This window comes from Hemibagrus wyckioides, linkage group LG25 (assembly GCF_019097595.1).
Source record: "Hemibagrus wyckioides isolate EC202008001 linkage group LG25, SWU_Hwy_1.0, whole genome shotgun sequence".
Classification (NCBI taxonomy): domain Eukaryota; kingdom Metazoa; phylum Chordata; class Actinopteri; order Siluriformes; family Bagridae; genus Hemibagrus; species Hemibagrus wyckioides.
The window spans coordinates 5,535,892-5,556,299 of NC_080734.1; the positions used below are offsets into that span (position 1 = coordinate 5,535,892).

General features: G+C 41.1%; 1 protein-coding gene across 1 annotated transcript in view; it reads left to right on the forward strand.

The window, feature by feature from the left end:
• The first annotated feature begins 7,910 nt into the window (after positions 1–7,910).
• Positions 7,911–20,408, forward strand: part of slc35f1 (solute carrier family 35 member F1) — a 142,016-nt gene continuing 129,518 nt past the window's right edge. The window contains exon 1 of the mRNA XM_058379758.1: positions 7,911–8,298. Coding sequence (XP_058235741.1) covers positions 8,186–8,298 — 113 coding nt within the window. The 5' untranslated portion in view covers positions 7,911–8,185. The remainder of the gene's footprint in view (positions 8,299–20,408) is intronic.

Below are 20,408 nucleotides of genomic sequence, written 5' to 3' on the forward strand. Positions count from 1 at the left end.
ACTCACTCAACCACTCACTCACTCAACCACTCTCTCAACCACTCACTCACTCAACCACTCTCTCAACCACTCACTCACTCAACCACTCTCTCAACCACTCACTCACTCAACCACTCTCTCAACCACTCACTCACTCAACCACTCTCTCAACCACTCACTCACTCAACCACTCTCTCAACCACTCACTCACTCACTCACTCAACCACTCACTCACTCACCCAACCACTCTCTCAACCACTGACTCACTCAACCACTCACTCACTCAACCACTCTCTCAACCACTCTCTCTCTCACTCACTCACTCACTCACTCACTCACTCACTCACTCAACCACTCACTCACTCAACCACTCACTCTCTCAACCACTCACTCACTCAACCACTCACTCACTCACTCAACCACTCTCTCAACCACTCACTCTCTCAACCACTCTCTCTCTCAACCACTCTCTCACTCACTCACTCACTCTCTCACTCACTCACTCAACCACTCACTCACTCACTCACTCTCTCAACCACTCTCTCACTCACTCACTCAACCACTCACTCACCACTCACTCACTCAACCACTCTCTCAACCACTCACTCACCTCACTCACTCACCACCACCACTCACTCACTCAACCACTCACTCACCACTCAACCACTCACTCACTCTCAACCACTCACCACTCCAACCACTCACTCACTCACCAACCACACTCTCAACCACTGACTCACTCAACCACTCACTCACTCAACCACTCTCTCAACCACTCTCTCTCTCACTCACTCACTCACTCACTCAACCACTCACTCACTCACCCAACCACTCTCTCAACCACTCTCTCTCTCACTCACTCACTCACTCACTCACTCACTCAACCACTCACTCACTCAACCACTCACTCTCTCAACCACTCACTCACTCAACCACTCACTCACTCACTCACTCAACCACTCTCTCAACCACTCACTCTCTCAACCACTCTCTCTCTCAACCACTCTCTCACTCACTCTCTCACTCACTCACTCAACCACTCACTCACTCACTCACTCTCTCAACCACTCTCTCACTCACTCACTCAACCACTCACTCACTCTCTCAACCACTCTCTCACTCACTCACTCTCTCTCTCACTCACTCACTCACTGTCTCAACCACTCTCTCACTCACTCTCTCTCTCACTCACTCACTCTCTCACTCACTCACTGTCTCAACCACTCTCTCACTCACTCACTCTCTCTCTCTCACTCACTCACTCTCTCTCACTCACTCACTCTCTCAACCACTCTCTCACTCACTCACTCACTCACTCACTCACTCTCTCTCACTCACTCACTCTCTCAACCACTCTCTCACTCTCTCTCACTCACTCACTCTCTCAACCACTCTCTCACTCACTCACTCACTCACTCACTCACTCTCTCTCACTCACTCACTCTCTCAACCACTCACTCACTCACTCACTCACTCTCACTCACTCACCACCTCACCACTCACTCACTCAACCACTCACTCAACCACTCACTCAACCACTCACTCACTCACTCAACCACCTCACTCACTCACTCACTCACTCACTCACTCACTCAACCACTCACTCTCACTCACTCACCACTCACCACCACTCACTCAACCACTCACTCACTCAACCACTCACTCACTCAACCACTCAACCACTCTCTCAACCACTCACTCACTCAACCACTCTCTCAACCACTCACTCACTCACCACTCTCCACTCACTCCACAACCACTCTCACCACTCACTCACCACCACCTCAACCACTCACTCACTCACTCACTCAACCACTCACTCACTCACTCACCCAACCACTCTCTCAACCACTGACTCACTCAACCACTCACTCACTCAACCACTCTCTCAACCACTCTCTCTCTCACTCACTCACTCACTCACTCACTCAACCACTCACTCACTCAACCACTCACTCTCTCAACCACTCACTCACTCAACCACTCTCTCAACCACTCACTCACTCAACCACTCTCTCAACCACTCACTCACTCAACCACTCACTCACTCAACCACTCTCTCAACCACTCACTCACTCAACCACTCTCTCAACCACTCTCTCAACCACTCACTCACTCAACCACTCTCTCAACCACTCACTCACTCACTCACTCAACCACTCTCTCAACCACTCACTCACTCACTCACTCAACCACTCTCTCAACCACTCACTCACTCACTCAACCACTCTCTCAACCACTCACTCACTCACTCACTCACTCAACCACTCACTCACTCACTCACTCACTCTCTCAACCACTCACTCACTCTCTCTCTCAACCACTCACTCACTCACTCTCTCTCTCAACCACTCACTCACTCACTCTCTCTCTCAACCACTCACTCACTCTCTCTCTCAACCACTCACTCACTCAACCACTCACTCACTCACTCACTCAACCACTCACTCACTCAGTCACTCACTCTCTCTCTCAACCACTCTCTCAACCACTCACTCACTCACTCACTCAACCACTCACTCACTCACTCACTCACTCACTCAACCACTCACTCACTCACTCACTCAACCACTCAACCACTCAACCACTCACTCACTCACTCACTCACTCAACCACTCACTCACTCACTCACTCAACCACTCACTCACTCTCAACCACTCACTCACTCACTCTCTCTCTCAACCACTCACTCACTCACTCTCTCTCTCAACCACTCACTCACTCTCTCTCTCAACCACTCACTCACTCAACCACTCACTCAGTCACTCACTCTCTCTCTCAACCACTCTCTCAACCACTCACTCACTCACTCACTCAACCACTCACTCACTCAGTCACTCACTCTCTCTCAACCACTCACTCACTCACTCTCTCAACCACTCACTCACTCACTCACTCACTCACTCAACCACTCACTCACTCACTCAACCACTCACTCACTCAGTCACTCACTCTCTCAACCACTCTCTCAACCACTCACTCACTCACTCACTCAACCACTCACTCACTCAGTCACTCACTCTCTCAACCACTCTCTCAACCACTCACTCACTCACTCTCTCAACCACTCACTCACTCACTCAACCACTCACTCACTCACTCTCTCACTCTCTCAACCACTCACTCACTCAGTCACTCACTCTCTCAACCACTCACTCACTCACTCTCTCAACCACTCACTCAACCACTCACTCACTCACTCACTCACTCTCTCACTCTCTCAACCACTCACTCACTCAGTCTCTCAACCACTCACTCACTCACTCTCTCAACCACTCACTCACTCACTCACTCTCTCAACCACTCACTCTCTCACTCTCTCAACCACTCATTCACTCACTCTCTCAACCACTCACTCTCTCAACCACTCACTCACTCACTCACTCTCTCAACCACTCAGTCACTCACTCTCTCAACCACTCACTCACTCACTCTCTCAACCACTCACTCAACCACTCACTCACTCACTCTCTCACTCTCTCAACCACTCTCTCAACCACTCACTCACTCAGTCACTCACTCTCTCAACCACTCACTCACTCACTCACTCTCTCAACCACTCACTCAACCACTCACTCACTCACTCACTCACTCACTCTCTCAACCACTCACTCTCTCACTCTCTCAACCACTCACTCAACCACTCACTCACTCAGTCACTCAGTCTCTCAACCACTCACTCACTCACTCTCTCAACCACTCACTCACTCACTCACTCTCTCAACCACTCACTCTCTCAACCACTCATTCACTCACTCTCTCAACCACTCACTCTCTCAACCACTCACTCACTCACTATCTCAACCACTCACTCACTCTCTCAACCACTCACTCAACCACTCACTCACTCAACCACTCACTCACTCAACCACTCACTCACTCACTCACTCACTCACTCAACCACTCTCTCACTCACTCTCTCAACCACTCACTCACTCAACCACTCACTCACTCTCTCAACCACTCACTCAACCACTCACTCACCACTCACTCAACCACTCCACTCACTCAACCACCTCTCACTCACTCACTCACTCACTCAACCACTCACTCACTCACTCACCACTCACTCACCACCACTCACTCAACCACTCACTCACTACCACTCACTCACTCAACCACTCACTCTCAACCACTCACTCAACCACTCACTCTCACTCAACCACTCACTCACCACTCACTCACTCAACCACTCACCACTCACTCACTCATCAACCACTCACTCAACCACTCACTCACTCACCACCAACCACTCTCTCAACCACTCTCACTCAACCACTCTCTCAACCACTCACTCACTCACTCAACCACTCACTCACTCACTCAACCACTCACTCACTCAACCACTCACTCAACCACTCACTCACTCACTCACTCACTCAACCACTCACTCACTCACTCACTCACTCAACCACTCACTCAACCACTCACTCACTCAACCACTCACTCACTCACTCACTCACTCAACCACTCTCTCAACCACTCACTCACTCACTCAACCACTCACTCACTCACTCACTCACTCACTCAACCACTCACTCACTCACTCACTCACTCTCTCAACCACTCTCTCAACCACTCACTCACTCACTCACTCACTCTCTCTCTCAACCACTCACTCACTCACTCTCTCTCAACCACTCACTCACTCTCTCTCTCAACCACTCACTCACTCACTCACTCAACCACTCACTCTCTCTCTCAACCACTCACTCAACCACTCACTCACTCACTCTCTCAACCACTCACTCACTCACTCTCTCAACCACTCACTCACTCACTCTCTCAACCACTCACTCTCTCACTCTCTCAACCACTCACTCAACCACTCACTCACTCATTCACTCTCTCTCTCAACCACTCACTCACTCACTCACTCTCTCAACCACTCACTCACTCACTCTCTCAACCACTCACTCACTCACTCACTCTCTCAACCACTCACTCTCTCACTCTCTCAACCACTCACTCACTCACTCACTCTCTCAACCACTCACTCACTCACTCACTCACTCACTCACTCTCTCAACCACTCACTCTCTCAACCACTCACTCAACCACTCACTCACTCATTCACTCACTCTCTCAACCACTCACTCACTCACTCTCTCAACCACTCACTCTCTCAACCACTCACTCACTCACTCTCTCAACCACTCACTCACTCACTCACTCTCTCAACCACTCACTCTCTCACTCTCTCAACCACTCACTCACTCAGTCACTCACTCTCTCAACCACTCACTCTCTCAACCACTCACTCAACCACTCACTCACTCACTCTCTCAACCACTCACTCACTCACTCACTCTCTCAACCACTCACTCACTCACTCTCTCAACCACTCACTCACTCACTCACTCTCTCAACCACTCACTCACTCACTCTCTCAACCACTCACTCACTCACTCACTCACTCTCTCAACCACTCACTCTCTCAACCACTCACTCACTCAGTCACTCACTCTCTCAACCACTCACTCACTCAGTCACTCACTCTCTCAACCACTCACTCACTCAGTCACTCACTCTCTCAACCACTCACTCACTCACTCTCTCAACCACTCACTCTCTCAACCACTCACTCACTCAGTCACTCACTCTCTCAACCACTCACTCACTCAGTCACTCACTCTCTCAACCACTCACTCACTCAGTCACTCACTCTCTCAACCACTCACTCACTCACTCTCTCAACCACTCACTCACTCAGTCACTCACTCTCTCAACCACTCACTCACTCACTCTCTCAACCACTCACTCACTCACTCTCTCAACCACTCACTCACTCACTCTCTCAACCACTCACTTACTCACTCTCTCAACCACTCACTCACTCACTCTCTCAACCACTCACTCTCTCAACCACTCACTCACTCACTCACTCACTCTCTCAAACACTCACTCACTCACTCACTCAACCACTCACTCACTCTCTCAACCACTCACTCACTCACTCACTCTCTCAACCACTCACTCACTCACTCAACCACTCACTCACTCACTCACTCAACCACTCACTCACTCACTCTCTCAACCACTCACTCACTCACTCACTCAACCACTCACTCACTCACTCACTCACTCTCTCAACCACTCACTCACTCTCTCACTCACTCTCTCAACCACTCACTCACTCACTCACTCTCTCTCACAGTGGCCCATGTCCTGGGGCATGAGCCAGGATACACCCAGGAAATAGACCCAGTAACAACTTCATGCACATTTTCCCCCCTACTTCTTGTACAGCATTATTTCTTTTATAAGATTTAAAACCTGTGGCTATGAGAAGCTGGGCTGTACTTGGGCAAATCCACTGCACTGAGTTTTCTAGCCATGTGATGGTTTATTGTGTTTCACTGGTCAAAGGATTTAGTGCGTAATATATTCTCTGATCCACTAAATCTCCACGGGACTGATATAACTGATATAAATAGTGTACTATGACCTTGTGAACTCATTTGAAACTATAAAGCGCATCAGTCTGAGCAGCTCTCGCCATCTCTCGGGTGATTCTTCATCACGGCTGAAAAACCGAGAGCTTTAGAAGCTCCTCATGCAGGATGGTGACAGTTTTCAGTCCACGCCACTCAAGCTGATAGTGTTTTTCATAAATAAACTAAAGAGAGCAAAGCGTTCTGGCTATTTTATTCCACTCTAAAGCTCTTGTTCCTGTAAGGCTTCAATTCACCGCTCGAACTTGTAAACAGCAATCTGAAATCATTTTAGAAATAACAGTCATGATACTGTTCTTCTATGGTACAGAGGCCTTGGCAACTCAAGTGAGTTTATTAGCGCTCAGGAGGAACAACATAGACCGAGAAAACGTCTGTATTTCCTACAGTAGATATTAATTAATAAGTATAAGCATATATAAAATACTTTATTCAAATGAATCGTTAATATCAAAATGTTCATACAGAGAAGTGTAGAAGGTAAAACGCAATTGTATGAAATGATAATTCTAGATTGAATAAAAATGTCTTCTTTTATTCTAAGAGCTAGAAATGTGGTTAGTATTTTATTTTTTATTTATATTGGTTAAATTATATTTTAATAAACTGGAAAAAATATAAATAGTATTTTTTAATAAATATAAAAAGATTATATTTATTACATATATATTATATATGTTAATAAACATAAAAAGATTATAGATTACTCAATTAAATGTAAAAATTAAATATTAAAAATAATTACATGATTAGATTGCATGACTCAGTTTAAATGTTTGGTTCATTTATTATTTTATTTTTTTAAAAAATATTATCTTAATGTCTGCAAAAGTTTTTAATTTGTCATTTGCACAGTCAGAGTTACATGGAAAACCACAGAGTGAAATTCAGAAAACTAAATTAGTGCAAATACTAAATGATAAATCGTTGAATCATCAGAAAATAAAAATAAGGTAAACAATTTAGGGACTTGAAACTCCAAAATATCACACCAGTATTTTGGATTATTTTGGATATTTGGATTATTTCAGATCTACACCACCCCTTTCACACTGACCGAAACTCAATTCGGATTGTTTTCAAATCGATGTAGGCTTTTAATGAGCTATGAACAGATTATTTGTTTGCATTTGAGCATACTGATTGAAAAAGGTGTTGTAGATGTGAAATAATCCCACAAATACAGAAAAGAACTACAATGTAAAAAAGCTTCACTCTGACTATTTTCTCAATCGGATTAAATGGTACAGTGGCGGGAATGTAATGCACATGTAAACACATATTTCACTAGGATTGCAACGTCATATAAACAGTGCTTTGGAGATCTGAAACCGGATTGAATTCATTTGGATTGACGAAAATGCGCACCAAATGTAAACAAACCTAGTGACCGTGTCAGTGACTGTGACTGTGGCGGTGCTCCCCCTAGCGGCTGAAAGCTGTACATCTTTAATTGAAAGCTCATCGTCTCGGAGCAGAGCAGCAGCAGTCCTTCAGTCCGGCGCTGGCGTTCACACACACACACACACACACGCTCTGACACGCGCGCGCGCAAACACACGCATACACGCGTCTTCACTCTGCGTCTCTGGACATGAACACCTGATTTTTCTCACCTGCATGATGGAGAGCTAGAAAACAACAACAACAAAAAAACAAAATAAACAAAAACAAAACAGCTGAACGAATTCAAAGAGCGCCATGACCTGCGCTTTTTGACTCGCGAGAGAGAGAGAGAGAGAGAGAGAGAGATGATTCAGCCCGAGCTCCACAATCATGTGGCTCCTAACACGGAGCCCAGTCCTGCAGACACAGCTCCAGCATCCCCCAGCCTGCTGCACAGGATCCGGAGAGTCTTCACCAGGTGAGGAGAAAACGCAAAGTACTCATCTGTCACGCACGGTGTTTGTCCACGAGCTCGTGCCTGCCTGCCTGCGCGCGTGAACGCGCGCGCAAGATGTGACTCTTCATGTTGTCTTGTTGCATGCATGACTAAAGAGACGCGCACGCGTGTATTTGCGTGTATGTGCGTGTGTGTGTGCGTGTGTGTGAGGGTCCTTTCCAGATCTGTATTCAGTGTTACAAAAGAAATGTGACAGCCTGGACACTAAAAACAGGTTGTTTCCTGATGCACCTGTTTGTGTGTGTGTGTGTGTGTGTGTATGTGTGTGTGTGTGTGTGTGTGAGAGAGAGAGAGAGAGAGCGAGAGAGAGATACATTTTCAGATCGATATTCTGTGTTGCAAAAGAAGTGTGTGTGTGTGTGAGATCAGCATCTGTACGAATTTTTGCTTCTGTCCATCATCTTGTTAAAAAAAATCTAATAAGGACCTTCTGAGTAACATAAAACTTGGTTAAATGTGCTGTACTGTAATGTGGCAGATTTGTTTTTCTCAGCCCTCCTCTTTTGTCTTGTGCATTGTGTGTGTGTGTGTGTGTGTGTGTGTTGCGATCAGTCAAGCTGAGGCAAGCATGAAAAAATGGCCCGGAAATCAACTGAAAGAAAATAATAAGCAGCTCAGTTTTGTAGACACTTCTGAGTGGCCTGCTTGTGTGTGTGTGTGTGTGTGTGTGAGAGAGAGAGATCTTTGTTGATGAGGAGTGTAGCAGGAATATGTGCAGTGCAATTACAAAGCGCAGGATTACAGTGTGTCAGTGTGATGGAGTAGGTTTCTGTCCTAGCTTAGATGAGAGCTCCTCTTGTGTCAGAGAACCAATGGAGCAGTGGAGAGTCAAATTCCAGCTGTGTTCATGTGTCTATCTATCTATCTATCTATCTATCTATCTATCTATCTATCTATCTATCTATCTATCTATCTATCTATCTATCTATCTATCTATCTATCTATCTATGTGTGTATATTGAAGCCACAATAGGTGACAGCTGGTGCTCCTGACTCAGACTGCTCACGTTCTCTGTCTTTACCATCTGCTGGAGCTTTTCAGAGCCGGCTTTATTCCTTCCATTATCTGCACAACAATGTGCCGTGCGGAGGAATGTGTGTGTGTGTGGCGAGCTCGGGTTCCCTCTGGCTCGACTCGTCCAAAAAACCCCAAAAAAAACCCAGAGAGTTAATCTGCTTTTGGGCTGAGCATTAATCACTGACGGTGTTCTAGAAACAGAGATCAGTGCAGGTTTATTAAAAACTACTAATCAGAGTTGTTGGATTTATTTATTTATTTAATTTTATATATTTTTAATGTATTCATATATATATTTATTTATTTATTCATTTGTTTGTTTATTTATTTATATATATATATATATATATATATATATATATATATACACTGTATATATATATATTATTCTATTTATTGTTGTTTATTCTATTCAATTTATTATTTTTATTCTATTTATTATTATTTATTTACTTCTAGGCTAATAATGGGTTTTATATTAAAGTGCTCGTTCTGATACGTTATCGTTTCTATAGCAACCGCTAACTCAGAGAGATGTGTATAGCGCATTACGCTCCACATGAACGTCATAAAATCCATATTTGTTGATATGGTGAAGCTTTTCCTGAAGAGATTTATTTTATTTACCGTTTATATGAAGAGTCAGAGATAATGCAGTTTCTTTCGGTTTTCACAGAACAGAGCTTTGCGGTTTCTCTGAAATATTTTTTTGTCTTATTCATTTTAAGAGAGAGTAAATGAGAGTGTTGTGCTACTCTAAATGGATATTAAATGGATTGCTGTGGAATATGAGGACGAATACTGCTAATAGCTAAATAATGATCAGCTTCAGGATGGTAACAGTAAGCTCCTGTACAGAATCATGAAGGATCCATTGAAGTTACAAGCCGCTAGTTTTACACATAAAGACAATTTTGCTTCGATTAGTTGTGAAATAGAATGTTGTCTCGACAAGATCTTCGATATCTGGGGATGTTTTTAAGTGGTAAACCACTTGTTTTTCAACTGGGTCGTTGACTGGAAAATCGGGGTTCAGGCCCCAGCATCGCCAGACTGCCACCGTTGGGCCCTTGACCAAGGCCCCCAACCCACCCTGCTCCAGGGGTGCTGCATCATGGCTGACCCCGCGCTCTGACCCCAACCCCAAAGGATGGGATATGCGAAGAAAGACTTTCACTGTGCAGTATTGTATATGTGACAAATAAAGACAACTTAATTTATTATATCACCTGCTAATCTGTACACATTTTGCAGAGCCCTGCACTTTAACATCAGTGTACATTAATACTTCATGCTATTACATCGCTAATACATCATGTTATCATTTAAAAATACGTAAAATGAGACATTTTATTTTATCGGCAGTCTTTGAGATGAGTATATACCGATTAACTGACAGCGCATGGAAGTCATTTCTCACTCTGGAAGCTAGCTAGCTAGTTAGTATCTAGCAGAGTGGAAGCAAGAAGCATGTGGAAACAAAATAAAGTGGACAAATGAACTCAGTTAGCGGTAGCTGTTTGGTGTCTGATTCCTTTATTTTTTTTTACTGTTTTCTACTTTTTTCACACACGCTTAACCCATTTAAAATGCAGGGTCATGCTCTCCAGTTGTAGCTCATCAGGAGGATACGTGGTTCATCGGTGTGTTTTTGGCTGTGCATCTCACTGTACACTATTTCCTTTTACATCCTGTGCTTGGAAAATATTTCTTAGTGTTTACTCATTTTAAAATTGTGAAGAAGATGATTTTTTTTTTATTAGCTTGTTGTTGTTCAGTGCTGGAAATCTGCTAAGACCTCGCATCTTTTGAAGTTTCTCGAACCTTGGCTCAAACTTGTAAACTATACCTCTAAAAATTTCTTAATCTAGGATATCTTTCTTATTAAAGTGGATAACCGTGGCTTAAAAATAATGCACAGTTGAAAAAATGCTAGCACTAAACACTTCTTTATGTGACAAATAAAGCCTACTTTATTAACTTAACTTAGCTTAATCTATCTTCTCCATATTTAGCTTGATGTTGCTACAACTCTAGTCTGGTCATGTCCATTAAAATACATAAATATCATTTATTGCAAAGATTATACTAAAATTCACTTTCTAGCATCTCTATGTTAAGCATCACGTTGCCCCCCGGAGGTCTGGAGGCACTAAGCAAACCGCTTATAGCAAGAAACAGTCACACGCTAATGTAACACTTCAGTGGAGTCACATTAACAGTGTAAATATTTCAGAAATTAAAAGCTTGCATGCTGGATTTTGTATATCTGCTTACGACTGTTTTTAAAAAAAAGAGCTATTATATGTGTTACACATGTCAAGCTGTTCATATTACTTCCTGGCTGGTGTATTACTGCTGATCCTGTGGCGTATGAGTCCCTGAGAAGCCCCGTGACATTTATTTAACTTCTTTAAACCCACGGTACGGAACGGCGTATTAGCGTCTGTAATTTACTCTGAATGAAAGCAATGAAACGGCTGTTTAAGAGCACGTAATGACACACTGGCGATTATCAGCGGTCGTTTGTGAAGTTGTACAATAAAAGCGTGTAGTAAAGGAAACCCTTCTACTGCTAAATAGTGGAATGCTTTGTACTGTATCTTTAGCTAATCACCTAAGTCCGGAATTTCAGTTTAAACCCTTAAAATGATCTATCTATGACATTTCTGTAGCATTAAGAACATTAAAAAATAGCAGGATTTATGAATAATCAGATATTTGTACTGCTGCCATCCAGAGTAGTCTACCATTGGCTAACTAGCTAGTTACCTGCTAGTAAACATTAGCTTGCTAGTTTACCTGATTAACATATGTTGGAATTCAGTATTCAAGTCTTTAACAGCAGTCATGATGTTACCATAGCAACCGTCATGGATTCCTCTTCTCAGGGGTTTTGTTTTAGCTTCATATCATGTGCATTTGTCTAGGTTTCTGTCTCAACTGGTTTACTGTCATTGCTTTGTTACCTGATTGCGTTCGCCTGTTTGTTGTCCGCTCATTTATTAGTTTGTCTCTTGATACCACGATGTTATTTTCTCACATCTCAAAGCATTATAGTTCATTTCTTTACCTCATTAAGTCTGAATCCTGTTCTGAGTTTTGTGTATCGTTGTTTTTGATGCAGTTTTCTTCAACGTATGATTATGCATTATTCTGGTTTAATGTTGTCTTTCATTACACTTGCTATAGATGCTGATTATGATTCACAGAAATAAAATAAACATCATCAAACTACACGATTCAAAACCACAATTTTGCTTACGTTAGCTAGTACTAATAATAGTACTGATAAAATGTATCTCTTTATAATTTTGTTTGGTTAAAAATGTAAGCTCTTTATGTAAGGTTTATTTAATGAAGATTGTATCAGATCACATGACTGGAGTTTAGTGAGAGCGGGACTTATATTGTGTTATAATGCTGTCATTGTGTTTTCTTTTTGTTTACATGGACAGTGTGATATTATTTTCGGGGATTTTATTAGATTTCTGATATGTAACGTGCTCGGTTCTGTTTATCAATGGACGCTAGCATGAGATCATGTATATTTGAGATATTTTATACCTTTTTTTCACTGTTTGCTGAAGTAAGAGTGATACAGTAAATGCTGAAAGACTTGACAAAGACTGTATAATTCATGGCCATTGTTTTATGGGACCAGTGTAGTGACAGTAATAATTGTTTTATTAGTTTATTAAAAATTTTTTTAGAACTGGCATGAAATTCCATACAGGATTCCATATCTGTATTTTTATAGTACGCAAAGAAAGATTTCATGTTGTGCTAAACCAAGACACGGAGTCACAACATATCAAAACACTTTATCAACATACGCGATGCTTTTTTATTACATTATCGAGAAATTTACTCGCCTGACAGCTCAGGCTGAAATGTGCCACACTTATCTTGCAGAATTTTCCCAAAACTTTTGATCCGAGATCCCCCGGTGTTTGGTGACAGCTTTCAGAAACGTAAGATGTCATGCGCTTTATTAATCCGCCACGCGGCTGGTGAAAGGCTGAGTGAAAAAGTCTTGTCCTGTAAATCCATTACACACAGTAGAGCCCGAGTCTTCCTCGGTGATGTCTCTCGGGTAGAATACAGCTGATGGCCAAGAGGCAATTATGGTGTACCGTAGAAAAAGGAAGGGCCATTTCCTTCGCTGGAGATCTTTTGTTTCAATTACAGACTTGCCAGATTTTTTTTCCTCTCCTCATTATGGATGTATGGATGGTCTGTTGTGTGATGATGACATGGAATGATCTCGGTAATTGTAGCTGTGCAGTTAGCAATCGATAAAACTCGTCCGACTTTTTTGCTTTTAGACAGAAAAATATGGAGCTTGATAGAGAGCAAGAGAGAGAGAACAAGCGAGAGAAAGAAAGAAGAGAGAGAGAAAGAGAGAGAGAGAGAGAGAGAGAGAGAGAGAGAGAAAATGTGTGCTATTTCTATATCTACTTAAAAGTGTTTTGTTCACACTTTATATTCAAGCTCAGGGGTTGATCGTTATTTCTCTCGAGGTAAACAGCCTGTTTAGAAAGCTTATTTAATAATTAATTCCTCAACTATCCTTCAAGAAATCCTTTTTTCTATAAGATGAACAAAAGACAACAGAGCCTAACATACACCCTGGAGAAACCTGGGTGTCTCACATAGTCAGATCTTCAGACTGACAGCAGAAGGTCTGGACTGCAGAACAGCTTTTACTGACCAAGGACCGCTGACATGAAAAGCAACCATGGTGTGTTTTGTTCAGTGTCACGTTTAGGGTCAGGTCTCGACAAAAACAGAGTGGTGTAAAACCACGTATCATTCATTTAAGAAAATCATGTAAAGGAATAAGTCTGTACCGTGAACTTTACATCATTTGGAGAATCCAGCATTTAGCTGGTGCTCATAAACGCTCTCCGTTACAGTAGTAAACACGACGGCTTCCTTCTTTCTTCTGTGAGGTAAGTAGAGCATCAGGACCTGTATAGGGCACTCATTGAAATACTTGGAAATTCAGAATTTCAACCCTGGAGTGTTATTGAAGGTAATTACAAGATAGTAGAATAGAGATTAGAGTAGAATACAATAGAGTAGAATAGAGTATAGTAGAGTAGAATACAGTAGAGAAGAGAATAATAGAGTGGAATACTATAGAGTATAGCAGAGTAGAATACAATAGAGTAGAATATAGTAGAGTATAATACAATAGAGTAGAATAGAGTATTTTAGAATAGAATACAATAGAGTGGAATAGAATATAGTAGAGTGGAATACAGTAGAGAAAAGAATAATAGAATAGAATACAATGGAGTAGAGTGGAATATAATAGAGTAGAATAGAGTATAGTAGAGTAGAATAGGGTTAGAGTAGAATACAGTAGAGAAGAGAACAATAGAGTGGAATACTATCTATCTATCTATCTATCTATCTATCTATCCATCTATCTATCTATCTATCTATCTATCTATCTATCTATCTATCTATCTATCTATCTATCTATCTATCATTTATTTATTAACAGACAAACAAGAGCACTTCTTTGAGCAGTTATTAAAATAAACCCTCTCTTCTGACACGCACACTCTAACCATAACAACGCTCTTATCCACTCCTAGCTAGAATCAGCTAAATAACCATGCTAATAGTTAACTAGTAGTAATAACTAGTAGCTGTTTTCCTATCTAAGTACATTTTGGGTAAAGGACCCAAAAATTGGCAAGTTTTTTTTGTTGTACAGCAGTGCAGACAATTTAATATTTAGCTTCTGGTTTTTCAGAAGCTATAAAACAATCTTGACTTCAGTCTGAACTTTTCTGGATATGCCCATCTGCTGGATTAGCTTCGGTTTGCTAAGGACTTTTAGCATTTTAGCGTTGTTATAGAAAAAATATCACATGTACATTATATATAGAGAGAAAATATCAAATTGGCATGTGTATTTGCTAACTAGCTAGCGGTTTTCAGATTTTTTTTTATTAGCTTTTAAAAAGGACTAGAGTATTTCCTGTTAAGAATGTAGCTAATGTAGCAAAATTGACATCAAACTCTCCTGAAATTCATGTGAAATACACTATACTGAGCTGAAACATTCTGATGCTGATGAAGTAGCAACTATGATTCACTAAAACCCCTAAAATTAGCGCACAGAGTCTTTTAGCTTCATGAGATCAGATCTTAAAGGTTATTTGGAGAATATTGTCTCTTTTTTAACCTAATCTGTCACATTTCACACTTGAATTTAATCCAGTCATGTTAGCTGAGGTTGAAGAAGTACAGTCTCCAGCATGAAAGCTGAACCACTGAGTCACTGCTGCCATTTAATAGGTAAAAAATTCCCCCAGCCTGGCAACCTGCTAGACAATAAGTGGAATGCTTTTCGCTTCATTGAGGGAAAGACACGCTGAGGCTTTTGTGGCCGTTCTGGACTCTCGAAGCCATTCATGTGAGCAGCGTGAGGAAACAGAGGCGACCGTGGCATGCGTCCTCGCACACACAAAGCTGCTGCTCGCCTTTTCATTCGCACTAAACATTACGTACAAACAGATTTAACAGGCAAAATAAATGTGGTAGCATGCAACTGTATAACAAACAACAGCACTTCAGTAGCGTTTTCCTTGTAATTCTAGGAATAGAGTTGAAATAAAGTCTATAAACAGGAAGTCCCATCCCTCACCCTGACCTCTGGATCTTTTCCAGAACCGTTACTTGCTCTTTGGAACCCTGAGTCACCAGGCAGCTCTGTAGAAATGCCAGATTAGAAAAAAAATACTTTATATGTATATAGAGTAGATCAGTTTCTACTTAATTCTGTTCTATCCTGCTGTACTCTGTTGTATTGTACTTTTCTACTGCACTTTACTCTACTATTCTCTTCTGTACTGTATTCTACTCTACTCTATTTGTATTCTACTTTATTATTATCTTCTCTATACTCTATTCTATCGTGTTCTTTTCTGCTGTATTCTACTCTACCCTATTGTATTCCATTCTAATGTATTCTATTGTACTATACTCTATTCTACCCTATTGTATTCTATTATACTCTATTGTATTCTACTGTGCTCTATTGTTATATTCTCTGTTTCATTCTACTTTACCATATTCTACTCTATTGTATTCTACTCTACCCTATTCTACCCTATTATTCTCTCCGTTGCTGTATTCAACTATATTCTACTCTATTGTATTCTACTCTACTATGCTCTACTGTACTATATTCTATTCTACTCTATTATTCTCTTTTTTGCTGTATTCTACTCTACCCTTTCCTACTCTATTATTCTCTTCTCTACTTTAGTTTACTTGTGACTTCTCTAATGTATTCTATTCTGTTCTACTCACTTCTACTTTATTCTATTCTACTCTACTATTTTAATATTATTATTTTTGCTGTATAGTTTCCCTCTTTCTGACCCCAATAAATGTTCAGATCAATTCTGTTTTTATTTTAATTCTAAACTTGGTCTATTTCATTCTGTTTGATATTCTTTTTATTGTTTAGGTGATGCCGATATTGTTTGTGATCATTAAAATTCGAATTTGTTAACGGGAATGAATTTGATAAATGCAGCTTATTACCAAGAAACCAAAAAAACCTCACTGCGTTCAATCCTGTAGATTTCCCCATGTCAGGAAATGTAACTGAACAAACAGCAGAACCTCAGACTGTTTTTATAAGTGGCGATATAGAAAGTTCATCAGTGTCTTTGGACAGATGAGAAGAGAGACTCTAATAGCGCTGTGGTTACGTTCCTCTAAGAGCGAGGCTCATTTTTAGGCCGAGTGATAAGTGAGATCTTCCTGTATTGTCCTGATTCGTAGTTTTGCTCATGGGGAAGGGATATTATACAGCCTTCCTCAGCGATGTGCCTGGCTGTTTAATCACTGGCTGTAATTAGGAATTCAGTCAGGACGACTCAGGCGGCTTGACTCAGCAGGGGACGAGCCGCAATTAAGTTTGGTACTCAGTCCTCATTGTCAAATCCTCAAGACTTTAATGAGCCTCGCAGTTTTGTTTGCACCTTAATGTGCATTTGCCTTGACGAGCTTCATAAGACATTTATAAGCAATTTAATCTAAGTGCCTTAATCAGCCCCATTTCAGACAGATGCTCTTTTTTTTCCTTGATGTACAGAATTTTTTTTTTTCTTCTGATAAGTCGAATGCACAATTTGATGCAGGTCTGTAGACCGTTTTGGATCGTCTCTGCTCAGACAAACCTCTCAGCTCGGGGCTAGTAATTAACAAGCAATTATCAGACTCTTCATGAGCCGAGTCAGGTGCGTTAGAGCAGAAGCTAGAAACACGAAAGTGTGCGCCGTAGTGACGGACAAACCTACAACAGATGTTTTCTGTAATAACGACAAATTTCCGTTCATCCTTGGCAGAACAGTGGCTTAATCTGTATATAACAGTGTTTGCATTGATCATTTGCAATGATACGATTTAAAAGGACAGCTTAATGAGCAATCTTGTATGGAAATGAGTTGAAACTCAAGAGCTTTCGTAGGATACAACCTTTCGGTCAGTAGTCCAAAACCTTAACCACTAAGCTACCACATATGTGCAATGTGAAAAGAATTAAAAGAAAACCACAGTTAGTAGCTATGATTATCTGTAAACAAGTATATTTAAATATTTTATAAATTAATATTTAAATATTGCATGGAGAAATATTTAAATATTTCGTAAATAAATAAATAAATAGAACTTTACCCAGATATTTTTTTTGAATACTTAAGTTGATAGTATATACAGAATATTTAATGGTGAAAAATTGAGTGTAAATATTGAAGTGTTTAATTTCATCATTAATATCATGATAATATGATGAGAAGTTTAGAGGCATGAGTAGTTCTAAATCTCAGACTCGAGATGCAGGTGCACAAAACGTCCTTGTCCGATGGAGATGGAGATTATTTTTCCCACAAAGAAACAACAGTGAGGACGTGTGGAGCGATGCGATGAACAGAGTGTTGAAATGCTGGCCATGCCTCATGTCTCTGTACTCAGTTGTTGTGTTGTTACTCCTGCCTCTGCCTCGTAAGCTTGCAGACGCTGTCAAACTCCGATCTCTGAAGCTGGAGAGAAGCAGCGTACATGTCTGGAGGACTGACTGGGACTAATAAGCATGAGGTCAGTCTGTGCACTAAACTCTGTTCTCCTGCAGTGGACCTCACTTCTTTACTCTGCTCTGTCTGCTTTGATTATGGAGCTCATTTAATAAGGAACAGACACCAGCTCTGGGCTGAACAGTCAAATTATACATCAGATAGATTTTACATATGAGTTCTCTACTCTACTCTACTCTACTCTACTCTACTCTACTCTTTTAGACTCTTTTCTATTCTTCTCTACTGTCCTCTCTTCTACTCTACTCTACTCTTTCAGCATTCTGCTTTATTCTACTCTTTCTACTGTACTTTATTCTACTTTAATCTTCTCTGTCCTACTCTACTCAACTCCAATCTACTCTATTGTGTTCTACGTGGCCGTACTCTATTCTATTCTACTCTACTGTTTTCTTTCTTGGAACTGTACTTTATTCTACTCTTTTCTATTCTACTCTTCTCAAATCCATTCTACTCTACTGTACTTCATTCTACCCTACTCAATTCCATTCTACTCTCTTGTACTTTATTCTACTCTACTCTTTTCTACTGTACCGTACTTTAATCGACTCAACTCCATTCTACTCTGTTCTACTCTACTGTTCATTATGCTACTCTACTCCATTCTACTCTGCTGTACTCTATTCTACTACACTCTATTCTACTCTACTGTATTCTACTCTACTCCTTTCTACTGTACGTCATTCTACTCTACACGTTTCTATTGCACTGTACTCTATTCTACGCTGCTTTACTCTGTTCTACTCTGTACTGTACTTTATTTTATGTCTATTCTATTCTGCTCTATTCTACTCTTCTACTTTATTCTTCTCTACTCTAATACTGTATTATATATTATGTATCATAGATTATTACATTTTCTATATATATACCTCCCTGTACTTAACAGAATAAAAAATAACCTTTTTATTTTAATCCTAATCTTAGACTTTTTTTTTATTCTATTTGACTATATTTTATGACACAGACAGTCGGGAAAAAAAACTGTGTATGGTTGTGTATGTGACCAGTAAAAGTTTCATTTTCATTTGTTAATAAGAAAACAGACAAAAAAGCAGCTTTGTTACCAAAAAAACCCCACAATGCACTCTGTCCTGAAGACTTCCCCATGTCAAAAAACATAACAGAACAAACAGCATAAGCTCAGACTGTTAAATCACACTGTTATAGAGAGTTCATATACGTCTTCCGACCGATCAGAAGGTAGACTCTAACTCTATTCCACTAAATTCTACTCTATTCTAGTTTACCCAGAGCTATGAGTCAAATAGCATCGTTTACTCAATGCTTGGTTCCTTCCGGTAGAAAATGATTAGTTAGGATGAAGTCATGTCAGGTTTGCCGCCGTACGAAGGACGCTGTGGATGCAATTTGTTTCTGCATATGCCACCGGCTTCGGCGGCTGGATCACCCTTGATACGAGTGATGGCGCATCTCAAAGAGAAATCATGTCTTTCATTACAGCTTCTCGCAAAATTCCGTCCAGAGGGATCGCATCACGGAGAGCGGCACAATACCTGACAGACGTTCTGATGTGTATTTTAGATGCTCTGGCTATCATCTGCGTATCACCACGAGGGCTGAATGAAAGAGGCTGTTAAAGTTAAAATCACAGCAGCACTCCGGCTCACAGAGATCCCTGCTGACAGTCGGCTTTTTTATCGCTACAGCTCGAGCTGTTAAAAAGGCCTGTAAGTTAGTCATGTAGCACTTCAGTTCACTGGATACTCACTGCAGTACACCGGTTTCGCTCTGACGTCCCGTATCGACAATTTTACACACACAATAGGCGCTTTCTTCTCCGCCCCGGTAAAATTGTTGCATTGTGTAGATATTCTGTTGTTGTGTAAAGGTCTGGTGAACACCGCTTCTACTGTGTGGCTGCTTTTTGAAAGGATTTGATAACACGTTTTTGTGTGTAGGATGTG